Here is a 26,627-nt window from a genome sequence, read left to right on the forward strand (position 1 = left end):
TATTTTATGTTTATGTTATCAGACCCATATCCAGTATATAATCTCAGATGGACATAAATTCTACTTTCCGTTTCTATACTATCAGGTACTTGTATCTCCATTCCACTTAGCACAAGAATTTCAATCGTTAAATTTCTTCTCGAAGAGATTTGGCTTTTCGCCGAATCCCACGCAATCAATCTTTGCTTCATAGTTTTATTTGACCTTGATAACGTGCGCTCAAATCTCGTACATTCAATGAATTGAAACGCCTGCAACAAAACATCCACATATTTATGAGATTGATTTTCGTTGAAGACCAAGTCTTCCACCTAATCAAAGATCAACGCATGAAATATTCTTGGAGATTGATCAGTATCTAAATATACCTACTTTTGGTTTTGGAAAGAGAGTTGCAAGTCGTGGGAATGGTTTAATCACTTGAGTTCCAAACCCGCTGCTAGTCTCTTTTATTTATGTACCTACTTTAGTTTTCGTCTTTTCATATTTTTTTAATGCAATTTACTCCCCACTATTTCATATAACATTTTAATAAAATTGAATCATGGTTGTTAGCTACCGAATATAGGTAGAACACTTTTAAAGACTTTACCAAGTTTACGAGGGTATCATCCACCAAAACCTAAAAAATTCAAGTTTAATTAGGTGTCCGAGGAACGGTGCATGTAATTTTTTTTTTCCTTTTTTTTTTTTAAAGTTCGTATAGCTATTCAACTTTTAGGATTGATTCCAAATTGATCTTAACTTTAATTTTAAAATATTTCAAATAATTACTTAACATTTTGAAAGTAGATATTTGTTAAGTTCACTAGCGTTAAGTGATGACATGGACAATTATTAAATCCAGTTTTTACCCTCAAGGCATTTATGGTGTTTTCAATCTCCAAATCGACGCATTTTAGATAAGCAAATTTATGTCTTAACTTGACTAAAAGAAGGAGTCTATTTGGGAAATTAGAGCTCCAAAGATGACGATTAGTTAAGAGCAACTTTAGTATTGGTCCACCTCATCATTTAGTGCTAGAAACATTACTTAATGTTGATAAAGTCATCACTTAACACCGGTGACCTAATAAATGTCTAATTTGTAAAACATTACATAGTTATTTGAAATATTTTAAAAGGTTAAGACTAATTTGAAATCACTCAAAATAAAATTTCGTGTTACATTTAAAATAAAGAAAAAGACAGAATAAAATAATTATGAGCTTGTAAGTTGCAACATAACACAACCTGTAATGGTAACCCAATTGGAATGTAGGGTAATCTAGGAAATATGGATACATGGTATACTAGTACCACCCGTTATAAAGACAATTATTTGCCACAAATGCATGGTGTTCATAGAGTAGTGCTAGGATGGCTAGATAGAGATATGTAGATATTATATATCAATTGGATCACAAAAAGAAGATAAGGAAAGCTGATGAGAGGAGAAGTGGGCTTCAAGCACTACGTCCAGGAAATTTGAATATGCAAAAGCTAAAAGAGTAAATATAAAAATAAATATACATATATATACATACATATATATATATATATATATATTTAAGTATCAACTAGTGACTTCGTCACAATAGTCCATCATTTTAGGAGTGAAAGATTCATAAAGGTTGTTCAATCTCTTCCTGACTATCATCGTGTAATGCACTAGCACCAGGAATCAAACCTAGAACATGTGTGGAATATGAGCTTGAAATTCGTTCCCGACCACTAGGCCACCCTTGGTGGTTTACATATATAATTTGGGAAATCATTTATATAACACTTAGGTAGCATTTATATAAATATAATTAGTGTTTCAGTCTGCACTATAATAAGACGTGTATGATGTAATTATCAACATGGGTAAAGTAATGCAATCACGTCTAAGAATAATAACTTATCTTCACAGTGTCATTGGACGGAGGCAGATTCTCTGCCCTCCCATTTCCTGTGTCCTCCTGTTTTGTGTGGTCATGGTTAAGCCACATCAACATTTTATATTTTTTTTTATAGAGATAATAAAATAAAAAGGAATAGTAATATAAAATGTTGACGTGACTTAACCGTGACCACACAAATAGGAGGGTACGGGAGGGCACGGGAAGTGGGAGGGTAGAGAATGTACCTCCGTCATTGGACATCTACAACATAACTACCAACCATTTTTTTAATACATTCTATATTATCTACACTAATTAAGGGGTGTGGGAATAGGTTAAACTTCACAATAGGCTGACCATAATAATTTGTTTCAAATGCACATTTGGCTAGAATCTAATCTAAAACCTCTCACTTACAAGAAAAGAAGAATAACACTATACTATAGTACTAAGTGGCAACCTGTAATCATAACTACCAACCATGTTACAGTAATAACTACATCATTTGTATTTCTAATTATAACCATAACTATAATCATATTATACTGTAAACGTAAGATATTATATTTAGATGCGATTGCATTGTATACATTGCCAACGTTAAATTAAATGATAACAATACTCTCTTTTTTTTAATTAAAAGGTACTGTAGAGTTTTCCTTTAAATACATCGCTACTTAAAATTGTCATCAAACGGTGGCGATGAAGGAGAGTTGCTCAAAAGAGATAACTAGTGGATGTTTTGCTCTTGGTGCTTGCTATGAAACTAATATTGTTGTTAACCATTTAGCTCGTTTTGCTTGGCATCGTATGGTTCGAAGAATCTCATGATTTTATCCAAATTTTTTTGTTTTAATCCAATTCCAATTAATCAAATTAAAAATCAACTATTTTGTAAATAATAATAATAATAATTGTTTGTAGTTTGTACCATACTTCACCAATTCTGTAACTACCGAGCACCAGTCAACTTTATACATTCAGAAACCCACACGAAGGATTCATGTTAAGGAACCTTTGCCGAAGCATAAGAGTTTCTCTTCAACTAGAAGACAAATCATAATGCGACACATGTCAACATTAGAATAAAGCTCTTAGAGTCTCACATCGACCGCGAACGAAAGCGTGTGACTCTCCTCAACTATAAAAGGAAATCATTCTCCTAAAATTATTCCCAAATGCCGTTATTGTACTTCATTCATTATTAGAACTCACTAATGATGATTATGCTTAAACCTCTCTATCATGTACACTTTACATTATTAATGAGTGCTCATCTACCCTTGTGGATGTAGCCTAACTTAGGGTGAACCACCATCTTATGGTTGCTTTCTTATCTTTATACCTCTACATATTGACCTACACTTAATGATATTTCCCTATCTCTATCCTGGATAGCCTCGCATACTCTTGGTCACAAGTGTGCGAAGCAAAATCATATTATATGGTTTATTGATGCACGAAACCGGAGGGGTCTTCGAACAACGTAAATCCGACCGTGAATCTGCAAGAAAGTAATGAACACAAGATGTATCGTGGTTCACCCCAATGTTCGAGCTACGTCCACATTGATTATTGTATTTCTCTGAGATGTTGAAGAGGGAGAGAGCCTCTGTAATGAATATCAAAGGCTTTGAGAGGGTGAGAGTCAAGCCTAAGAATTGGCCTCCTCTAATAAGGAGAGTGAGGGGTCCTTTTATAGAATAAGGGCTCCTCACTTATTACATATTTGCCCCTTCCTTTATTACATAATTACATTTAAGTCCCCCGAGTATTTATACGAGATCTAAATGTGGAGGCCCTAAATATGGTACAAACAGTAGTCTCCCAAGTCTTCAATCAAGAAAGTCTTTTGGCTGGAGACTTGAAATTCAGTCCATGTGTGGGCCGAAGTAACTAGATGTCGTCTTGAACTGATACTTGATATGAGGCGGTGCTTAAAGTGAAATAATGCTCAACTAGAAGTAGCACATGTTGCGAGGCTGCTCTGCTTGTGGCTTATGTTTCCTTGGTTGGCTCGACTTATGGCGTTGATGGTGAGGGAGTCCCTTTTATAGAATAAGGGTTCGCTCCTCAATACATAAATAATGGGCTAGAGTTGATGCTCGCGGCGAGGCGGTTGCTCAGTAGGCGGCGATGCTCACTAATGATGGTGAGTGAGTCCCTTTTATAGAATAAGGGCTCGCTCCTTAATACATGAAATAATGAGTGCTCTCTAATGAAAGTTAGGGAGTCCCTTTTATAGAATAAGGGATCACTCCTCAATACATAAATAATGGGCTAAGTCCCCCAAGTATTTTTCATGAGACCTAGTTGAGGCTCAATATATGGTACATAATGTAATCCCCCAAGTCTTTAGTCAATAGAGTCTGTTGGCTGGAGACTTCAAATTGAATCCATGTATGGGCCGAAGTGGCGGTTGTTCGGAGGCGGTATTTTGTATACCCAGCACTGAAGCTTTGTAGGTGAAGCTTTGCAAGTGAAGCTTTTGAAGTTGGAGCTTTTGTAGATGAAGCTTTGAAAGCTGGAGCTCTGTAAATGAAGTTTTCGAAGCTCAAGCTCTGTAAATGAAGCTTTCGAAGCTGATTGACATGAGTGATGTTCATGAATGTTTATGTTGATTGACATGAGTGATGCTCATGGATGTTGACATGAGTGATGCTTATGAATGTTTATGTATGATTGACATGAGTGATGCTCATGTATAATTTTGAAGTACTGGACATACTTTTGATCACCTGGTTGGTGATAATAGCGGTAGGTTGCCGAATAATTTTGGAGTACTGGGCGTACTTTTGATCACCTGGTTGGTGGTAATAGCAGCAGGCTGCCGAATAATTTTGGAGTACTGGGCGTACTTTTGATCACCTGGTTGGTGATAATAGCAGCAGGCTGCCAAATAATTTTGGAGTACTGGGCGTACTTTTGATCACCTAGTTGGTGGTAATAGCGGCAGGCTGCCGAATAATTTTTTATAGTACTGGACGTACTTTTGATCACCTGGTTGGTGATAATAGCAGTAGGCTGCTGAATAATTTTTTGTAGTATTGGACGTACTTTTGATCACCTGGTTGGTGATAATAGAGGGCCTGACTCTATTGGGCATATGGGACTTCGCCATCCACATAACATTCCAGCCCATTATTTTGGGCTTGCCGTTTTTTTTTTAATTACCCTCTGATGGGGTTATACAGATGTCTCCGAAAGATAAGAAAAATAAATTAAATCATTCAAAAACAAATCCAACCCTCTGCTCAATGGGTCACACCCATAATTCTTTTTGCTGCATGTCATCACCAACGTAATTATGTCTGCTTCTTTTTATCTTATTTTGCTTTCTGCTTTTACTTTCTGCTTTTTCTTTTTCTTTTCTCTTTTGCAGATGGCAGACAAAGAATGATTAATATAATTAATAATAAGAAAAGAATCTTATCTTTTGCTTTTCTTGATCTCCCCGCTTCTTCTCTGTCCACCCATGTTGCTTTGCAAGGGCGAGAAAAACTTACACCATAGAAAGAGATAGCTTCCTCACTGAGTAGATTATAACCAAACTTCTTAGCTAAGTCACCAATGCATAAATGAGTATCCTCCATGTGGGTTCGACCCCCAAGATCAGACCACTCTCCTGACCTGAGGGCAGGAACAAAGTTGAACAGGCATTGCTTTTTGTTTGCAACCACTGTTCCCTCACCTATGCTTTCAAGTTGAAACGAAATGAGCATATTTTTCTGGGTACTTGAGCTTGACCTCAGGTGCGAAGGCACATACGACATTATTTCGCGATGAGTTTTCTCGGGAATCAGAGAAAGTGTTTGATTTTAAGGCGACGAAGACTAAAGTGGAATGAGTGAGCATTTGGAAAACGAGGATTCGATGAAGAATTGTGGGCAGGTTTTATCCAAGCTGATAAAGCAGAATTACGTTGGATCTTCAACGGGCCGGTTGATGTAATTACGTTGGGCCTTCAACAGGCCGCTGATAAAGCAGAAGTACACCTGGATCTTTAACATACCGCAATGGCACTGTCATTTGTAACTTGGTCAACAGCAGAGTGAGGGAAACGACGGCTGACGGGGTTGCAGTTGTAGACGCGGAAGCCGGAGTTCGTGGCGACGGAGAAGCAGCAGTGGTCCTGGTTGAAAGACAGGTGGAGGAGCTTGGGGTTTTGTTTCGGGATCGTGTGGGTGGAGAGAGAGCGGGAGTCATCGGGTTCGGAATCGGAGGCCAAATTGGGAGGTTGCTCTAACTGCGACTACGCCATGTGGGGAATTCATGAATGCCTCTATGGCCATGCAAAATCTCTCGAGCACTACCATAACGCATTTATGAAAACAAACAACCCTTAACCCCTTCAAATCATGAAACCCCGTTTTATTATCTTTTATTTTTTTCCTCCTCTCTGCAATTTTTCTTCTTGCTTTGGTATTGTAGGGTGTTTGGGGAGCCAGATTTTCTTTTCTCGCCGTTCTCTTTTATTTCCTCGAAAAGTCGGTTGTTTGGATTGGAAGGAAATAACAGAGAGAAAAGAAAAAAATATGGGATCTGGGATTTGGTGTTGTTGCAGGTGATCATATCTTTCTCTCGTGTAGGATATGGGAAAGCTTTGGTTTGCAGATTCACGGCGGAGGTGAAAAAATGAAAAAGAACCAACACAACTTTTCGTGCCATTTCCCACAGACGGTGCCAAATGTTGATGCACAAAACCGGAGGGGTCTTGGAACAACGTAAATCCGACCGTGAATCTGCAAGAAAGTAATGAACACAAGATGTATCATGGTTCACCCCAATGTTCGGACTACGTCCACACTGATTATTGTATTTCTCTGAGATGTTGAAGAGGGAGAGAGCCTCTGTAATGAATATCAGAGGCTTTGAGAGGGTGAGAGTCAGGCCTAAGAATTGGCCTCCTCTAATGAGGAGAGTGAGGGGTCCTTTTATAGAATAAGGGCTCCTCACTTATTACATATTTGCCCCTTCCTTTATTACATAATTACATTTAAGTCCCCCGAGTATTTATACGAGATCTAAATACGGAGGCCCTAAGTATGGTACAAACATGGTTCATTTGAACCTTCACAATTACAAAACATAGATAGCCCACATACTCTTGCTCACAAGTCTGCGAAGCATAATCATATTATATGGTTCATTCGAGCTTTCAAGAACTACAACATGTAGATAGCCTCACACTCTTGCTCACAACTGTGTGAAGCAAAATTAACTTATGAGGTCCTATGTTAGCTTCCACCACCTTCACATGAAATCAAGCTAGGTAAGTGCAAAGCTTCATACACTCATGAAGGGGGGAAGCTACAAGTGTGAAGCTTCACACACCCATGTAGGGGGAGCTACAAGTGCAAAGCTCCACATATATATGAAGGGTGGAAGCTTCACATACCTTTTCTTATTACTAAACTCAATAAAACCTCACACTTTTATTCAAGAGTGTGCAAATCAAAATCCATCTATGCGGTCCCTCCCACATTTTTTTGTTCCTAGTCCTAAAAAATTGGAAATGTTACAAAAAAAAAGAAGAAAAGAAAAGGGTGGGACTTTGGTCCCTCGGCAACTCGACAAAAATCAAGCCACCTCCTTTGACTATCCTCCTCACTTGGAGACTTGGGAGACACCCACTATATGCTATTACACTTGGGCACTCGAAAGCTTCATGATTACTCACTTACTTAGGTTTTGCAAGTACCCAACTAAGAAGCTTACCTTACTCGGGAACTTGGGGAGCACTGTTTGTATTATATTTCATCAATCCTAAAAATACCGAGCACCAATCAACTTTATACCTTCAATGACCCACTCAAGGATACATGTTCAGGAACCCTTGCGGAAGCACAAGAGTTTCTCTCCAACCAGGAGGCCAATCACAACGCGAGACATGTCAACATCAGAATAAAGCTTTTTAGAGTTCCACATCGACTGAGGAAAAAAACGTGCGACTCTCCTCCACTATAATAGGAGATCATTATTCTACAATTAATCTTTAATACCATTATTATAATGAATTCATTATTAGAACTCACTAATGATAGTTATGCTTAAACCTCTCTATCATGTACACTCTACATTATTAATGAGAACTCTTCTACCCTCGTGGATGTAGCCCAACTTAGGGTGAACCACATACATTTTGTGTCTGGTTCCCTATCTCTATGTTTCTACATATTTACCTATACTTAATGACCGGAGCAACCTTGTGAAGGTCACACGTTGACACTTTATATTGTTCCAAAGTCTACCTGATTTTGTACATCAATAGTAGTAGTAATGATAATAACAATAATAATAATAATAATAATAATAATAATAAAATTAAATGCCGAAATGACCTTTCCTTATATTGTTTATATGTTAAAGATGTAGAGTAAAAAATAATCTAGAAAATTATGGAGCTGGCATATGAACTTTTACCTACAAGAGATTAAAATGCCCTCATTAAACCGGCGAGGCCCTTATCTGTTCCACACAGTTCAACAAGACTTAAGCTGCTGACTACAACTTCTCCAAGCTTTTTTGCTCATGGCAAGGAGATAATGACACATCCTGACCCGGAATATCCACTAAGACTCCGAATCGAGCTGTGCTGGGCAATACCTGGAAGGTGATGAAGCCATAAAGTGTGATAATGTATAAAATGTGAATAATTTAAAACCTAAAAGTCCCTAAGTACACGAGTGCACTGTGAGCAGATCTATACCTATTTCACGCGTGATACAGAGCATAGGTATAGTGCAGTAAGGTGAGACAATGATCATACCATCATAACAAAACATATGTACCGAAAAGTGCCACGAATCTTCATCGATACGGAACTCTGCTGCTAGAACCTGGAGGGGTACAAAAATAGAAAATGTGAGTGAGTAAAACAAAACTTTTCAAACCAATTCCAACTACCAAAGGCAGTGACCCCTCACCGTAATACCTGTATAATTTCCCGGAAATAATAGGCGTGACTATAAATCAATACCATAACCAAAATAATAGTCTCACAATTATACCGTGTCAAATATCTCAATAAGAATAAGTACTAAGGTGAAATAAATCAATATGAAATGGCATATTAGTCGGATCCACCTATAGTGGCATGTACGGCTGAATTAACAACTCATCAACATGCTAGCCGGAGTCACCTCACGTGACCTGTACGACTTATCCATTTCTCATCACATATGCTAGCTCATCACATATTTCATCATATATGCTAGCTCATCACATATTTCATCATATATGCTAGCTCATCACATATCTTATTGTATATCTGCTAGCTCATCACATATCTCATCATATATACTAGCTCATCACATATCTCATTGTATATCTGCTAGCTCATCACATATTTCATCATATATGCTAGTTCATCACATATCTCATTATATATGCTAGCTCATCACATATCTCATTATATATGCTAGCTCATCACACATCTCATCATATATGCTAGCTCATTACATATCTCATTATATATGCTAGCTCATCACACATCTCATCATATATGCTAGCTCATTACATATCTCATTATATATGCTAGCTCATTACATATCTCATCATATATGCTAGCCCATCACATATTTCATCACATATGCTAGCTCATATGTCAGAGTCACCTCTAATGACCTGTACGACTTATCCATAGCTCAATAAGTATACCTACACACGAGTCGGAACCACCTAAAGTGGTCTATACGACAAGACTGGGTGTAAATAAATACGCTCAAGTGCTACGATCACGTGAAGACTGTGCGAATAATCATAGGTCACTTACGAGTCGGAACCACCTAAAGTGGTCTGTACGACAGGACTGTGCACCTACCTTGGATCCAAGGTGAGCGTAAGGTGTAGGAGGTGAACATCACATGAAGGACTATGCTCTGGCCATGGGCGGGAGCACTAACACCGGACTGCAGGTTTATGAGCTCTTAATGCATCTCAACATAACATGTACGATTCATGGGCAACCCGTACGACAGTGCCGGAGTTGCTTAAAACATTATATAGTCATGCCATAACTCCATCATTTCAACTAATACCATAAACTCACCTGAACTTACCTGGGTGTCCTATGTTCACCTTTGCACTTCAAGCATTCACAATAATTATGTGCAGGTAATATACATATAGATAAATCATGATGCAACTTAATACTCAACCATGTTATAGCATTTTCAATTATATACGTGTATATGTGTGTGTGTGTGTGTATATATATATATATATATGAAATGGCATCAAAATGCATAAGCTGTAACGCCCTTCTCCCGAACTATTTATTTTCGGGAATAATTATCGGTGATAAGCCCAACTAGACACTAGTTTAATTAACTATCATTAATTACGCTTCCGTACTTCCAATTTCTTGATTCTTCACACATTGATTTATGACTAACATTTAACCACTAATTCATAAGGTTAAATCTTACATTTTCCACCAATGTCCCTCACATTACTCAATCCCCTAAACAAGGCTATTGTCTCAATTATTTAGTCTCATTTATTGTATGGATGCATCTAACATCTCGTTAGACTGCCTACATACCCTAAATAGGGATCAAGCCATTCGTAGTCCACAATAATTATTTCAAAGCATTCACAGTAATCATAAGCCATAATCAATTTTAAAACGTTTATGAAATTATCAATTATATATATATATATATATATATATATATAATATACGATGGAAAGGAAAAGAACCACTCACCTGGAGTTTACGCTACAACTCCCTAGCACACACATAGAGGTGTCACGAACGATCGACGCTTGGGACAATTATCAAATCATATCTCAGAATTCTTATCGATAGAATACATAATTTACATAAAACACAACCCTAAGATTCGATCCGGAAGATCTGCATTATGCATTTCCGATCTGTTACTTCCAAAGATACACGTTATGCTTCTAAAACAACATCCTAAAATTTCATTACGATCCAACGGTCAGATCTCCGTCAATTGCCAAAAACCAAGTGGCGGTCAACATTTTATTTTATGAACTTACAAATCCAATTCGGCAAGATCCCTACATCAAATTCCTGATCTGTAAGTTTCTATGGTCCTTAAATTTTATGCATTATAACGTATTAAAGTTTGGTGACGATCCAACGGTCGGATCGTCGATTCACATTTTACCAAGTAGCGTATCGTAAGGGATATATGTTCAAACGATCAACCTACGTTATACAATTACCAAAACTGACTCAAGGCATCTAATTTAACCTAAGAGTAGCATCGACGGTCCCTTGGCCACGCACCACCGCATGCGCCGCCATGGGTGGCGGTCGGCCTCCTCGACTCGCTGGAAAATTTAACTATTTCCAAAAATTACCAAATTTTGCAGGAATGTACAACTCAAGGAGATGAACATTTTTTATACCTGGACCAAAGCCTGGTTCGGCTGGGAAGTGGCCGGAAAATCCCACGAAAGTGCCGGTTGGCCGAAGTCTTTTGAGCCTCGCCGCTCCTTCGTCGAAGGTTCGATGACCATGATTTTTGTTGGGTTTTACTCCTGCAAGGAAAGGCTACCAAGCCCAGGTGGTGCGCCACCATGCTTGCTGCCGAAATTGAAGGTAATGATTTTAGGGTTTCGGCGAACCCGTGAGGTTCTCGAGCTTCCTTCGTTATTCCTAGTAACCCATATGTGGAATTAAGGGGAGGATTCAATTGGGTTCAAAGAGATAAGCATTTTGACACCAGTCTCATCATCAACGGTGGCCAGATTAGGGAGTTAGGGCCAGGTCAGGTCGATGGGTCGAAGGGATCCGGGTGTGGCCGGTTCCCCCTTCTCCTCCTTTCCCTCCTTTCACTTCTCTCTGGTTGGTCAGTCTTTTCTCTTCCTCTCCTCTGATTGGGCATCAGCCCTTCTTTCTGCTCTCTCCCGCTCCCCACTTCTTCTTTCTCTTCTTCTTCCCTCAATTCTTACCAAAGTTGATCTTCAAATAATATAATAAAACTTATAAAAATATATACAATAATAATTGGTACTATCATTACTCCAAAACCGCTTCTGCTTGCGCTTACGCGCCCGTATTGTCGAGTATTTCAGGAATATGCTAACGGAATATTTCGTATGTCTCACTATATGTTGGTCAACGAAAGTCAATACCCTCGTCTCTAGGGTATTCTCGTGAATTCACATTTTAAAATTTATAAAATCATAAAATTTGGGATGGGTTGTCACAGATAAGGCAAGGTAATTAAAGGTATAATTAATAACTAATTCATACCTTGAGGCTTTCTTCATTGAAGGCATATTCTTTTATTCAAGGAACCACAATTACATCCAATTGAGACTTTTCTAAGTATAATTCTTAAATACTATTATTGATTTAATAATACCCTAAGGATTATTTTCGAGCATCTTTAAGATATTCTAGCATCTTTAAGATACTTTTCTACTACATTTAACGAGATGACACACATTAGCCAACTGGATGTTGACCCATGGCATGACAATCCTTACACATGTGACTGACTATCTCCCAATAAATACCACATTTTATACACTTCTCAAGTAAGTTGAAGTTACTATGCACAACTTAACCCTAAATCTCTCTTTTAAGAAAAATTAATTTAGGCATCGAAGATTCAGTAGCCAAACTCCCCCTCCAACTCTTTGGGCGCGTGGGTTTGATCATTGATTTAAGGTGTTTAATTATTTTGCACGTATAATTTTGTCAAAACTGAGACAACAAATTTTTACTACCACAAAAGACATTATATATTTACGAGACATGAATTAAATATGGAAGACAAAATTGGAATTTTATTCATGAGAAAAATGGAGGGAAGTAGCTAGGCAAATGATGGGTTGTGTGGAGTGGGAAACTAGTAATGCAGAGCTGCTCCAATTGCTGTCATCTGAGAAGTAGACAGAGGCAATAATAGCTGGATTTTGTTTCTTCAATTAGAATCTAGGGCCCCTCACACTCCATTCAATGCCCCCTCTTGTGTAGGAGAAATTTTTTTAATGTCTTGGGAAAACGATCGGTACTCAAAGTATAATAATACAATTGGTTTGAAAATTTGAAAAATAAATAAAAACTTAACTAAGAGTATTATGATATTTGATGTACCAAATTATGTTCTCAAAACTTTGAAAAATGTCTCCTTCTATAGATACTTTTCTACTGTCAATTATTGTCATCATTTTACTTTCTCTCTTGATCTTTCTATCTCTCTCTCTCTCAAGTAGTTATATAGATATGTATATGTATTTTTGTTTTTGTGCAAACTTCTATGTTTTCAAATTTGGTTTTTGTTTACTTTTCAACTTGGTATAATTGCTTCATGATGCTAGCAAAGTGTGCTGAGCTGAAGCCTAGAAGGACAGCCCCTTATTATATATATATAGATCATTTCAAATTGAAACCCTTTCAGATAAAAAAAAAATATCAACAAAAGAAGCTCCTCATAGCACATAAAATAATATCAAACAAACCAGATGCATGCATGTGAGAAAGATTTTTGCATGCTTGAAAATGATTCCAAGCACTATAACAAGAGAAAAAAGAATTAGCAGACCAGATTACAAGTCTCTTAAATAGTGAACTGAGCAATTTCGCATGCTTGTAAACTACTTTGATCCCCAAAGACATTCAAACGAGGCTGCAAAAGTCGTTCTAGCCAATTGGATTAACTCACATTATGCATGTGTTGTTTTACATTTTTTTTTTAGACAAGCGATATTTTATGTATGAACTGATGAATTTGAACTTAGGTGTTAATTAGTTAATGTATATATATTTTAGAAAGTGTTACTTATATTTATGATCCAAACAATGCGTGTTCCATTAAATTAGGTCTTTGAACAAAAATAATGTGTAATAGGTTAGCATCTGCAAAGAAATTGTATGTAATAATGTGTAATTTCCCTTTTAGAACAGCAAGATTTTTGCCTAATTTGGAATATAGACCAAGAAGAAGAGTAGGCACAGATCTTATCACGGCTCAAAAGCAACCGACAATTAAACCCTTCCCTCTCTCTCTCTTTCTCTCTCTCAACACACGTATCCAACACATGAAAAACTGATTAATAATTAAAATACAATGTTTGATTAATACAACTAGGAAAAGCAAAATACCAAAAAAAAGTAGACTAATTATATATATAAAGAGAGAATATAAAAGAAGATTCTTATACAGTAGCTCAGATATGATGTGGGGGGCTTTGCGAATCACATACAGTTCCTCAAAAGGGGAAATAAAAAATGGGGAAGCAAACTAGCTAGGGTGAAACTAACTTAATTAGCTGTGATGATAATATATATTTAGTTAATGCACATTGCTAGTGTTAACTTTTTGTAGCAGCTGATGATATGATATATATGATGATCATACAATAAGTGGGTCTGTTTCCAGCGCTTCTGATGATTTGACAACCTCATCATCTTCCAAGTTGGGATCCTTATGATCAGAACTTGGTGGTGGTGGGGATGATATTGGTAATATCGAAGAAGTTGTAGAAGCTGCAGAAGCAGATGCAGAAGAAGCTTGAGTGAGATCCTTTGATCTTTTGACCTGAAGATTCCAATCTGTTGTGCAAACGACATAGAACATGAGCAAAGCACAAGAGCCTTGAGCTGCAAGCAATCCAAGCCACAGCCCTGCAAACCCCATTTTCACCACGAACCCCATCAGCATCGCCACCGGCATTCCCACCAAGTAAAATGACCCCAAGTTTATGTTGGCTCCAACCGTAGGTCTCGCGCTTCCCCTCAAAACACCGCAGGCGGTGGTTTGCGGGCAGTTTCCGAGCTCACACAGCCCTGCTATCGGCAATGCAATCGCCGTGAGCTTGAGTATTTCCGCGTCATTAGTGAAGAATCTCCCCCATTGGTGCCTCATCAATGTTGTGAACAACATGGCTAAAAGGCCTAAAGCCACCGCGCAAACGAGCGAGACGATCATAGAAATGCGCGCTTTTGAGGGTCGCTTAGCGCCCAATAAGTTCCCAACTCTCGTGGAGACGCCGAGGCTGAGCGACGAAGGGAACACGTAGACAAGAGAGGTAGTCTGGATTAGTATTCCCATTGAAGCAATGGTGGCTTTTGGGTTGGCTAACAGTCCGCACAGCATTATCATGAACTCGTACCACCACCACTCGAGGCAAACGGAGATGCAGGTCGGGATAGAGAGCGCAAGCAAAGACGACCAGCCGCGGAGGCAATCAGCGCTGGGACAAACCCACGTGTCCTTGTAAACATTGGAGAAGTACGTGAAGGAAAAGAGTAGGATGAAGAGGTTGAGATTAGTCCAAACCATTGCTATCGCCACCCCGGAAATCCCCATTTGGAATTTGACAACGAGGAGGAAGTTTAGAGGGATGTGGAGGAGGACGGAGATGGCGGAGCAGTAGGTCACTGGCAATGTGATGTTTTGGGTGCGCAGATAAATTCTGAGGGGGTGGAGAAGGGAGAGAAAGAAGAGGTCAGGAATGGAGAAGAGGGTGAAAGTGTGGGCGACGGAGGAAATCTCTTCGTCCTGGCCGCACCAGAGGAGGACTCTCTTCATGTTGAGCCACATGAAGGAGATGGGTAGGGAGGTGGAGAGGAGGAGGAGGACGGTTCTCTGAAGGGTTAGGCCGAGGAGCTTCAACTGTTTGGCGCCGTACGCTTGCCCGCAGATGGGTTCCATTCCCATGGCGAGGCCGGAGATGACGGAGTAGCCTGTGATGTTGGCAAACCCAATTGAAAGGGAGCCTCCGGCGAGCTGAAGCTCACCAAGGTATCCCAGAAAAAGCATGGAGATCATGGCTCTTGAGTAGAGAAGTAGGCCTGTCATGGTTGATGGACCTGAGATCTTCCCTATGGCCTTGATTTCTTGTACAGCCTGAAAATGCAAAAAAAAACAAAAAAAAAAACAAAAATAAGAAAGATGCCAAGAATTAACACATGTTAATTAATTGTTTACTTCGAAACGCCGTCCAAACATTATTAATTAATCAAAAACAAGAAGCATATAAACTTTTTTTTATATATTGTTGGTTTTGTTGTGTCATGATAATGATTGTTGGGGTTTTGTTGTTAAGTACCTCGGAGAGAGTAGGCCATCTATGGAGCTCTTGATCTTCATCGTCAACAAAAACATCAGAAGAGTGAAGGTCGTCCATGGTTTTGTTGGAGGTTTTGATTAAGAGGGTTTTGTTGGTCGAGAGAAATGAGGAAGGAGAAGAAGGCTTTGGGTTGCACATGATTGATTAGCTTATTTTGCTAAAGCTAAAGCTGATGATGTTTTGGATTAAGAAAACAACAATTTTAAAGAACAAAGTGTGGGAAGAAATAGAATTAGGAAGGACCCTGTTTTTTGTTGGGTCTTTTTGTTTTTGGTTGGAGGATTTTGAATGTGAGAAGGGAAGTAGGGTGAGGAGGGTTTTATATACACATGGAAGAAATTGGGTCCCACAATTTGCTTCATGCACGTGTCAATATATTCAATAGAGAACCCTCATCGGGAAAGTGTCCTCCCGAAAATGCTTTGAAAGGATTCATTCAGCCAGAAAGATGAAAAGGGGAAAAGATAAAACCTAAAAGAAAATGGTTCATGGGGAGGTTGTGTGGGGGCCGACCTTCCATTCGTCCCTAATTTTTACCTCTCTCTCTCTGTCTCTAAATATTAGGTTAGTCACTTCATTTTGTGTTCACATGGTGGTATGAAAGTTTGAAAAGGTGTGGGTGGAGAAACTCAAAAAAAAAAAAAAAATGAAACAATTGAAAGCCCCGAAAGATTATTGGTCGATTTTAACCGCATAAGCAATATTCTATATTTGATTATCGGAAAATCGTAATTGTGGCCCAATTTTGGCACTTTGTCAGTAGTGGGATTAACTTGGTGTTGATGCGTTCATGGTTTAACCTTTTCGCTTAAGTAGATAATCTTTTTTAAACCCCTCCCCCCAATCTATAGCCTGCATTAGGATCTGTTTTTCTATACCAAAAAAGTAAAACAAGTTTATCTTAAATTAGGATGCCACTGCCAAGTGGAATTGGTAGTAAAAAGGCATTTTAATTTGTGACTGGTGCTACATAGCATTTTAGTTAATTAATTTGTTGGTTGCTTGCTTGCTTGAGAAATGACAAGAGCCTATTAGTTTGTTATGTATTGTTGCTGTCTTTGAGAATATGGGCAACAACTGGAACTGCTAGCTAACTTGTGGGCAGCAAACATGTTTGCATATTTGAAGTTTTTGGCCATGCATGTCTGCATCTTGGCACAAAACACGTTTAGCAACATTACCCAATCTCAGCAAAACTCTTTGCTGTCTCTTCAACCACTTGATTAGAATATATCAACACATCACTAGGTTGCTACTGACTAGATAGCTCAATTTGAGAGGTGCCAAAGCTTGCAACATGTTTTTGGCCCTCTCCACCCCACTTAGGAGGATTTAAAGTGAGGCATGGGTTTTGAGGTCAACCAAATATTTTAACTTGTGGTAAAGTTTGTTTCCTTTTAAAGTGGCTTTGATTTCACGATCCATTTGTTAAGATCCTAATCGCATATGGAAAAAGGAAAACTAATGAAAATGGCTTGAAAACTTTGAGTTTTAATGATAAGGACAAAATAAATAGTAAAGTGAATAGTACCATAATTGACTTTTTAGTGTAAAAATATGGTTTTTCGTTAAAGTGAACAGTACCGGGTACTTTTCGTTAAATTTCCCTATGGAAAATAGTAGTCACTTTACTAGTAAATAAAAACCCTCGTACTTCCAATGGCCCTAATTAGGGCATCGTTTCATGCTAGGGTCAAGACAGGATCAAGTTCAATTATGTCTCTCAAATTCCCACATTTGTAAAGGGTACTTGTTTTCTCTAGTATGTCGTTTAAGGGGGTTAGTCTCGTCATTATCAAGTTCACCAAACATGGGACAAGACAATTGTACCTCGTTCGTTGATCACTCTATTAAGAGACGTTGCTCAAAATTTGTCATGCACTCGAACCCAAGCCAGATAGATGAGGTCACTGGTTTAGGACGTAATTAAACAGGAAATTGAGACTTGAGACTCGCAAAAGTATCAACCACCAGAAAGATTGAGTATCAAATTAAGATTTGCTTAGTTTGTTGGTAAATTGGGGCTTAACCTAATTTAACTAAACAAGTGGGATTTTGGTTTAAGGGTTTTGTCCAAGTGAGGAAAATGTGTGGCAAATCTAAACTCATCTTTTGTTGCACCTTTTTTTTTCACCATATTTTTTAATATAACAAATAAATAAACGAACAATTATGTAGGAGGTATATATCATATATGTTGATGGGTATGTTGGAGGTAGGTATTGTGTGAGGGAATGGGACCACTGAGAAATGGATTGTAATGGGATGGGGGAAGAGAGAGAGAGAGAGAGAGAGAGAGAGAGAGAGAGAGAGAGAGAGAGAGAAAGAGAGATAGAGAGAGAGATGACTGTGTGTGCATGCTTGGAGAAGAGGTAGGCAGATGGGAGAAAGGGAACACTGATAGACAATTACGTGCTCCACTTACAACCGTTTAATTTGTATCCCTATTAACACAACAGATATGAGGTTGTCTCTCTGTGGGAGAGAGCCTTGGCCCTTTCTCCTCTCTCTCTCTCTATCTCTGTGTTTCTGCCTCTGTGTCCTGCTCTGCACCTCTGCCTCTCTGCCTGCTACCACCAGCCCAAACAAGCAGTGATACTAGCAAGTAAAACTTTTTCCCTCCTCCCATTTTAAGACACAGTTACTTTAGTATCTCGAGTTACAACGTAAACGGCACATGTAATATGAGATTCACGGTTGCGGTATCTCAAATCAATCATGCACTATCATGGATCTTAACTTTTTTATATAACACTACGTAATTATGTTAGTACATGCATTGACAAAATGACAACTCCGTTGCATGAAAGTCCATCTTCCCATTTGAGTGACTCCCAAGAGGAAGAGAAGCGTAAAGAGTTGTATCGTAGAGATTTTATCGCATCCCAGAAACCCATAACCCCCGCCCATGTCAGATACTCCATGTGTATCGAGCTCAATGAGTTTTTTTCTGTAGAGAAAGATGAGGTTTGAGAGGTGCGAGTCAAAAGCAACAAAACCAATGGACCAAAACGAGTGAAAAACTGAAAATTGAAATTAAAAAAATTATGCACTGATTTCCCCAACTGCTAACTTTACCAATCAATCATGTCTAAAAAAGTATATATATTTTGATATTTTCCTTACAACTAGAGTTTTTTGTCACATTCTTCTGTCACACATTTTGTAATCTTTGATATAAAAAATGAAAAGGATTCACGGGTCATTATTTTTAGGGTGCATTATTTATGCACGAATGGTAATTCATACACAAAAATAGTTTTCCTTCCAAATGCAAATGCAAAAGAAAAGAAAAAAAAAAAGAATTCGAATTTAGCATCTTAATTGGGAAGTGGGGTCTCATTCACTCTCACCCAAAATGCAATTTCCACCAGTTTGTATCAGCCCAAGTTGTTGTTATAGTGGGGGTTTATGCTTATATGCTTGCACTCAATCCAGAATTTCAGAATTTTTTTGGGGTATCAATGACATAAATGGGCAAACGTATGATCACTCACTCACTCGTAGTTGTAGATTTGATATTAGAAATAGACGTGTTGATATTTTAATCTGTGGAAATCAAAACAAAATAAATAACACTATTTTAATTTGAGTCTAAGGTTCTTCAATGCTCCAGAGACTTAAAGCTCATGTATAAGTGTCCGGCGAAGTTGGGATTCAAATTTAAGTTTCAATATGAGAATTGAGTTAGAGGTGGAGTGTCAAATTAGGAAAAATGTTATTCAACCAAGAAAAATGAAATTTGTATCCAATCATCTTCAATGGACATAACTAAATTGTTAAAACACATGTTTTGAGTCCGGTGCTTTCTCCTTCAATACAAAGACTCAAATATTAAAACTCAAGATGAGTCTTAAGATTTGAGTACTTGCATTTGAGAAAATAACCAAAATACATAAATGTAGCAACTTTTTGGGACCCAAATATAAAACGAGAAATGATAAACGTATATCAGTTTTAGGCTCTCACATACTCCGATTTAACCTTAATTTTTTTCGTTTGATTTCCTTAATCTGATAAATAAAGAAGAGTGTGAGAAGAAATTATGTGAAAATTATCTCCTTATAAAAATATAAGTATAGAATTTTGAGTTCTTGCATCGAAGAGACTCTCAATTTTTTTTATATCAAATAAAAAATAAATAAAAAGGTGAGTGACCACGAAAAATGGGAAATGAATCCTCTTCGGATCTCTACCACCAAATCAATGAATCAGGATCTTTGAAATTTGATCCAACGGCTAAAGTTATTGTAACTTTTAAAAATATCTCATGTTTATAACCGTTAAATCAAATTTCAAAAATTCAATTCTTTGATTTGGTAAAAATTATCAGGAGATAATCCATTTCCCGAAAAATGAAACTCCATCAACATATCATAACAAAATAAATATACAGACTCCAAGGCCTGTTTTGGGAAGAGGACATTTGCAATGATAGGACCTCTTGGGATTTGACACTAATAATAAAATAAAATAAATATTCCTCTTAAAAATACACGAACAAATTCACGTATTCCCCTCAGGGCAAAAAGAGCTTTTCCCTTGCCTTTCCTGGAGAAGTCTGATATGCCTTAAATCTCTCTAAAAAACAATGTGTCACTAATCTCTCTTCTACTAGTGTAAAAGCCTTGTGACTTGTACTATGCATGTTTCTTCTCGTATTTCCGGAACCCACTATGTTCCCTCTACCACTCAGCAAAATGAATTTTGTCGTCGATGCACGAGTGGGCAATTCTTGACTATTTGACGCATTCAAGCATGAGCAACTAATCCAAGCATTATTCAATAGCAAATTAGCAATAGTGGACGTTACCCGAGAGATTTGATTTATTTTTTTCCCTTTCTTTTCTTTCCAGTACTTCTAGATGCCTGTCTAGCAAACAAGCATGGGAGGATTAAAAGCAGACAAACTTTCATAGATACTTATTATAGCAATTAAGGCAAGAATTTATTCCAATGCCCAGATACAAAGAAGAAAATAAATTTTACTTAAACTAATTAACAATATATAATTAAAAAAAAAAAAGCAGAAGAAAAGGGAATAAACGCAAAGCCATCACGAGAATAAAACTTTCCAACAAAAGAGAGAACCAAAAAAAAAATCGGAGAGAATAAAAAAGGCATTGTCTCCATCAAGGTTTCGATCAGTACATTTCACATATTCACTGCTGGCCACCATATTCATAAAACAAAATCCATGAACAAAACGCATGAGATTCCAATACCTCATAACCGAACCACCATCGCCCAATCGAAGCTTTACCAGAAAGGAAAACATGACGAATTATTCTCAAACAGCCGCAACATATTATCTTTGGTTGGTAGCAAACTAGTCTCGGATTAATTCCGGAATCTACAGCTGAGGAGGCTGCACCTACTTTTCCATGGCAATTTGCCACAATCCTGCAGATGGGACTCGTTTTTTCATACAAGAAATTCTCCACTGGTTGTAGATAACTTGTCTCACCGGGCACTAACTGACTTCTATTACATCAACATATTTTCGTATCCAGCGTCTGCGAAAAGCTATCGCTTTATGACAATCTTGTTTCCCACGACACTTCTAAAAAAAAGCAGAGTCTAAAATCACCCATTCCACATGGATTTCCCATGTCTAAACAAATATGTGATTCCAAAATAGGGATTTCACCAAGTGCCCAGCAGGAATTGAATAAATTGTAGAAACTCAGATGTATAATTCGCTGAATCGAAGCACTTCACATGGAAATTGAGTTCAACATCCACATACTCGCTGCCAGGCCTTTAAATTATTTGAACACAAGTAACTTCAACTGATTGACTGTATAGCAAGTAACAGCTATTTACAGATTTTCACTAATTATTGAGATTTTACCACTTCGGTGACAAAAAAGTTCAGTGGAAAGTAGATACAACAAAATACCTCATGTGACAGCTCGGGGCTTAGGAGCAGCAGAACGTGGAATTGCCAAGATGGCCACCAGGCCGCTGGCTAAGGATGCAACTGCTGCCACGGCAAAGGCTGGAACATTTCCACCACCAAATAGCTGATCCCAAGGTCCACTTCCTAGTGATACGATCACCTGTTCTCAAAAAACAAATATTCATGACCAAAATCAATATAATAAAGATGATAAATGTCATTCATAGAGAAGTCCATGGGAGTTCAATCAGGTAATATTGGCTCAATACAAAACAACTAATAATGGAGTAATTGTTGATTACATGCGATATTATACACTAATCAACCACACTAAGGGGAGTGAGGAAGGTTTGAACCCGGGACACAGTATGTTGAAGAAGAAGGCCCTAACTAACAAGGCAATCCACCACTTGCAATAATCGAGTAATTGTTATAACAAGGGAAAATAAATACACAAATATGATTCTTTTCAAAGCATGCTCTTCAACTCAAGCATCGATGATTTGCATAAGGCATCACCCATAACAGAACGGCTGAACCATCACATCCTAGTAGCAGTTTAAGGGGTTTTGTGAAGCAGGGTATTGTTTCTTGGCTGGTTTCAGTAATTCGTCCCAAAATGTGATAGTAGAAAACAGTTTCGACTATGTTTCACATAATAAAACAATGGAAAGGTGCAAAGTTTAAAAGCGTTTTTTCTTGATCGATCAATTGGTTAGTGCCTTCATGTCCCAGGTGAGGACATGCTCAACATGAACATGCTTATTTTCAGAGTTAAAAGGCTTGAAGAAGCTGAACAAACTCAAATGCATGTATACATAGAATACATGGACGGTGGTGCTACGGGAAGAGGAAGGCCAACAACTACTTAGTTAGTGGTAATTAGGAATTATAATCAAAACATACGACTTAAAATGAAAATTTAACCAATGATGGGACATGACAAAAGAATTAGGATGCATATAGCCAACCCCAAAGTTGGGACAAGGTGCAGGTGTCATATTTGCATGTATCTCTTCACGTTTGGTTGATGACTGTAGAAGTGTAATATAACCTTATACAGTAATGCATTTCATGTTAATTTAGTTTCAACACAGAAGCGTCACATGCATTGCTAAAAGGAAATGAGTGTTCCTACCTGTGGGATTACTATTGCCAGATTCAGTACACCCATTGATAAACCTACAAGAACCAAACATCAATGTAAGAAATCCTACAGCCAAAACTCCAACGAAAACTCTTTAACATTCTGTTAAAGAAATTCCGACCTTGGCCAAGTCCCAAAGACTCGATTCGAGAAGAAACCAAAGCATACGGAACACTGTATGTGATCTGCAACAAATATTCCGGTAATTTAAATTCCATTCATAGACCAAGTTCACACACAAAGCATAGCCATTCCATAATAACCGTGTGGTGAAGAGACCACCTCCAAAAATGATAAAATCTTTCAAATCCACCCAAAGTGTTTCAAAAAAAAAAAAAAAAAAGTGAAGATGAATTTTCCTCAAATAAAAAATTATTACTTGACAGGTCAAATTCTTACAGAGAATATCCCCAACTTGACACCCCCTCCCTTCCCACAGCAGCATATTTTGAGGTCAAATGGATGAGATTAACCCTTTTTGTTCTGAAGTAATTTTTTATATTCTTTTGATGTAAAATAACCATTATGGTATGCTTGATTAATCATTAGTTACCAAAAGAAAAAGATTGGTTGTAAGCAACTTCCAACATTCCCTGCTCATAAAAATTAGCCCCTGTTTGCCTTCGAACAGTGAAACATACATTGCCAAATAGAAAGCATGCTTCGCATTCAACCAGAGATAAAAGCTTACCGCCAATGGAATACCGAGAACTGCAAAAACAACCAGTGCAGCTATCACAATACCATCTGGAGGTAAATCATGGCCCCCAACACCAATACTCTTGTTCACAAATGTAATAACAAGCATTGCGAAAAAGCAAAGAGTCATGAGAATGCTTGAAATTCCCCACACAAAACCAGCCCCCCATTTCCTGCAAAGCTTCTCCATAAGCACTGAGGTTATACCAAGAATAACCGAATTCAACATCAAACCAAGAGCTCCCACTCTAACACCAGTACTATAATTTATCCCTTCATTTGGCTTGCCACCATAAATCTCTCGACCCATCCAATCAGTATCAAAGAGAAGAAATGGAAACCACCCAATCCAGTTTAGAGCAATAACAAGTAGGATTAACCATACAGACCCTGGGAAATATCTAAAAGTCCCAAACAGCTCCCAGAGAAAAGCTTCTTCGATATGACTTGACTGTCCTGGCCCTTCATCAGCAAAGGGTGTAGTTCTGTTACTTGAACCCAGAGGTGTTTCCTGAGCTGCTGATATGCTTATCCACGTAGTAATTGCAATAAAGGCAGTGTCGACAAAGAAAGCAGACTTGAGGTTTGCACAGTTAACATTGCATGCTGGGGTAATTGAAAATGGAAAAACCTTGAACAAGTAACTTATTGATCCAGTTGCATATCCAAGAACATTGCCAACCGCCATAAACAGAGAGAAATAAGCGTTTGCTACTCGAGTTCTTCGATAATCCTTTTCTAGCAAGATAGAAATTACGAAGAAAAAAAAGGGTTACTGGTTTTTATTTTGACACTTTGATCTTTCAGCACATTTGATCCTTTCAGCGCATTGGCAGCTAACCAATGTTCCACAAAAGAATCAACAATGTTCCATGCATCAATAATTTCTAGTTGTCTTTGAGAACTTCACATAAAAAAAGTAATTCCATAGCGATGTGGTCATTAATCTCTCTCCATTATGTGAAATCAATAACAAATCACGATGACCTACATTGAGGGGAAGATAATCTCTTGCAAGATAATCAAGGCATGGTTTAGACCTCTGCCACTTTGGCATTCACTAATTACAGACACCAGCTTTCATAGCCTTTTTGGAATTATAAGACCTCTGCAAGCAATCAAATTTCTAGCATTTGCGGAAACAGTCTACTCAATAGTTGTTCGGGAGGTCTGTTCAATGTTCATCTCGCACGTAGGCAAATATAAATAGCTTTCTTGCTACAATAGTAGCCATTATTCTGTAATGCATTCAAACATCCATACGGACCATACCAAGTACTGACCCCTAACTTATCAAGGATCTCGAGTTCTAAACTCTCGGGTTTACTGCAGCACGCACAGCTTAACATATTAGGGTGGATTATCACAGCATACAAAATGGGTGGATTATCAATACCAAAGTTCCAAAATTAGGAAAATGTTTACACTTTCAGTCTTCAGCAGATCATAAATTACCTAATTTATGAAGAGTTTTCAACAGCATTTTTCACAGAATTCATCAAAATTCATTCCAAAATTGACTAAAAGTTGACTAAGGTCAATGGATTGAATTGTTACTCACTACGGTCTAGCGGTATTCCTAACAAGTGTATCGTCTGTTTGAATTTCGTTCGATACCAATTTACTCCCCCATCGCTTAATGTAAATATATTGTTTTATCATAAACAAGTTTGCAAATTGTTCAAATTTAAGGTTCATACCAGTGAGATCAGCGAGGAGAGCTCTACAAGGACCCTGAGTCACATTATTGGCCACGTCCAGAATCCAAAACCCGAACACGAACACGGCGATGGCTCTGGGCCTGACGCCGCCGCCTCTGTCGCCGAGCAACCAACCGATATCGGCGGAGAAACCGATGATTAGAACGGAGACGGCGATACAGGCCGCTCCGACGACGATGAATGGGCGCCGGCGACCGTATCGGCTAGTGCAGCGGTCGCTCATGTGGCCCACAAGGGGCTGGACCACAAGGCCCGATAAAGGCCCACAGAGCCATATGACGCTGGCCCAAGCGTGAGGGATTCCGAGCTCTTGAACGTACGGGGTCAAGAGCGAGAGCTGTAGGGCCCAACCGAATTGGATTCCACACGCGACCGATGCCACTCGGAGGAGTTGCCGGAGTGGGACTCGGATTCGGACCGCCGGTCGAGCCCTGACCCTGTGGCGGTCTGCGTCTGGAGCTGGCATGGTGACCGGTCCCACTCTCTCTCTCTAGAACCCTCGAATATATTCCTTCCTTCTCTCTAGAACTGTGGGAAATGGCGTGAAGTGAGAGAAGGTGGCGGTTTTTTGTTTGGCCGCGGGAACGTCAGGTGTGTAGTCAGAGTGAAGGGGATGGGGAGACGGAAACGCCCTTGCATGTTATTTAATTTTACGAAAGTGCCCTGGATGCGGAGTTTGGAGTGGCAAATTATGATTGGAAGTGAGGGCAAAGTCGGTCGGTGTGGAATTTTGGTTTTCTGGAGGTCGACTGAGTCCGGACAAGCCGAAGGTTGCACCGAAAGGCTAAACTGCTTCCGACATTTGTTTCGGGTAAACGACACAAATGAATGCAGACCGTTGGTTTGCTAGCTGTTTGATGGTGTATATTTATAAATTTTGTAGGCAAAATGGGTATATAAATTGATGTAAAAGATTAAAGCTAGAACGAATAAAACCTAATTCCTTCGTAAAGAATTAGACGAGTCGGACTAGATTTTAAGGATCGACGCTGATTATCAAACTAATATTGAGGTAAAATTAATAATTACCTAAATAACGTAATAAATAAAATTACAATATCTTGTTTGTTAAAAGTAATAAGTTACATAACTAAAGCAAATAAGAACAATCAAAATCCAATTACTCTTATATGAGTGTTGCTCAATTTACCCATACCTCTCATCTTAACCATATCTATTGAATGCCTAATGCGGTGACTCATCAATTAACAAAGTCTTGTTTTTTGAGTGAT

The 26,627-nt window shown here is 38.4% G+C and overlaps 2 protein-coding genes across 5 annotated transcripts; both read right to left on the reverse strand.

Annotated features, from left to right (window-relative positions):
* Nucleotides 1–13,953: 13,953 nt before the first annotated feature.
* Nucleotides 13,954–16,209, reverse strand: LOC126601788 (protein DETOXIFICATION 48-like). Its single transcript, XM_050268547.1, has 2 exons — nucleotides 15,906–16,209; nucleotides 13,954–15,703 (listed from the first exon to the last, which is right to left on the reverse strand). The coding sequence occupies exons 1-2, from the start codon at nucleotides 16,062–16,064 to the stop codon at nucleotides 14,207–14,209; spliced, it is 1,656 nt and encodes a 551-aa protein (XP_050124504.1). The 5' UTR covers nucleotides 16,065–16,209; the 3' UTR covers nucleotides 13,954–14,206.
* Nucleotides 16,210–20,351: 4,142 nt separating this feature from the next.
* On the reverse strand, nucleotides 20,352–26,209 carry LOC126601789 (sucrose transport protein SUC4-like). 4 transcript variants are annotated; one of them, XM_050268549.1, is made up of 6 exons: nucleotides 25,375–26,209; nucleotides 23,667–24,412; nucleotides 23,097–23,160; nucleotides 22,967–23,010; nucleotides 21,829–21,988; nucleotides 20,352–20,795 (listed from the first exon to the last, which is right to left on the reverse strand). In XM_050268549.1, the coding sequence occupies exons 1-5, from the start codon at nucleotides 25,859–25,861 to the stop codon at nucleotides 21,830–21,832; spliced, it is 1,500 nt and encodes a 499-aa protein (XP_050124506.1). In that variant the 5' UTR covers nucleotides 25,862–26,209; the 3' UTR covers nucleotides 20,352–20,795; nucleotide 21,829. The 4 variants fall into 4 exon arrangements, with proteins under 4 accessions (XP_050124506.1, XP_050124508.1, XP_050124507.1 ...); XM_050268551.1 differs by having other exon boundaries at nucleotides 20,352–20,799; XM_050268550.1 differs by lacking the exon at nucleotides 20,352–20,795 and adding an exon at nucleotides 20,969–21,687.
* Between the last annotated feature and the right edge of the window lie 418 nt (nucleotides 26,210–26,627).

This window comes from Malus sylvestris, chromosome 15 (assembly GCF_916048215.2).
Source record: "Malus sylvestris chromosome 15, drMalSylv7.2, whole genome shotgun sequence".
NCBI classification, from domain to species: Eukaryota; Viridiplantae; Streptophyta; class Magnoliopsida; order Rosales; family Rosaceae; genus Malus; species Malus sylvestris.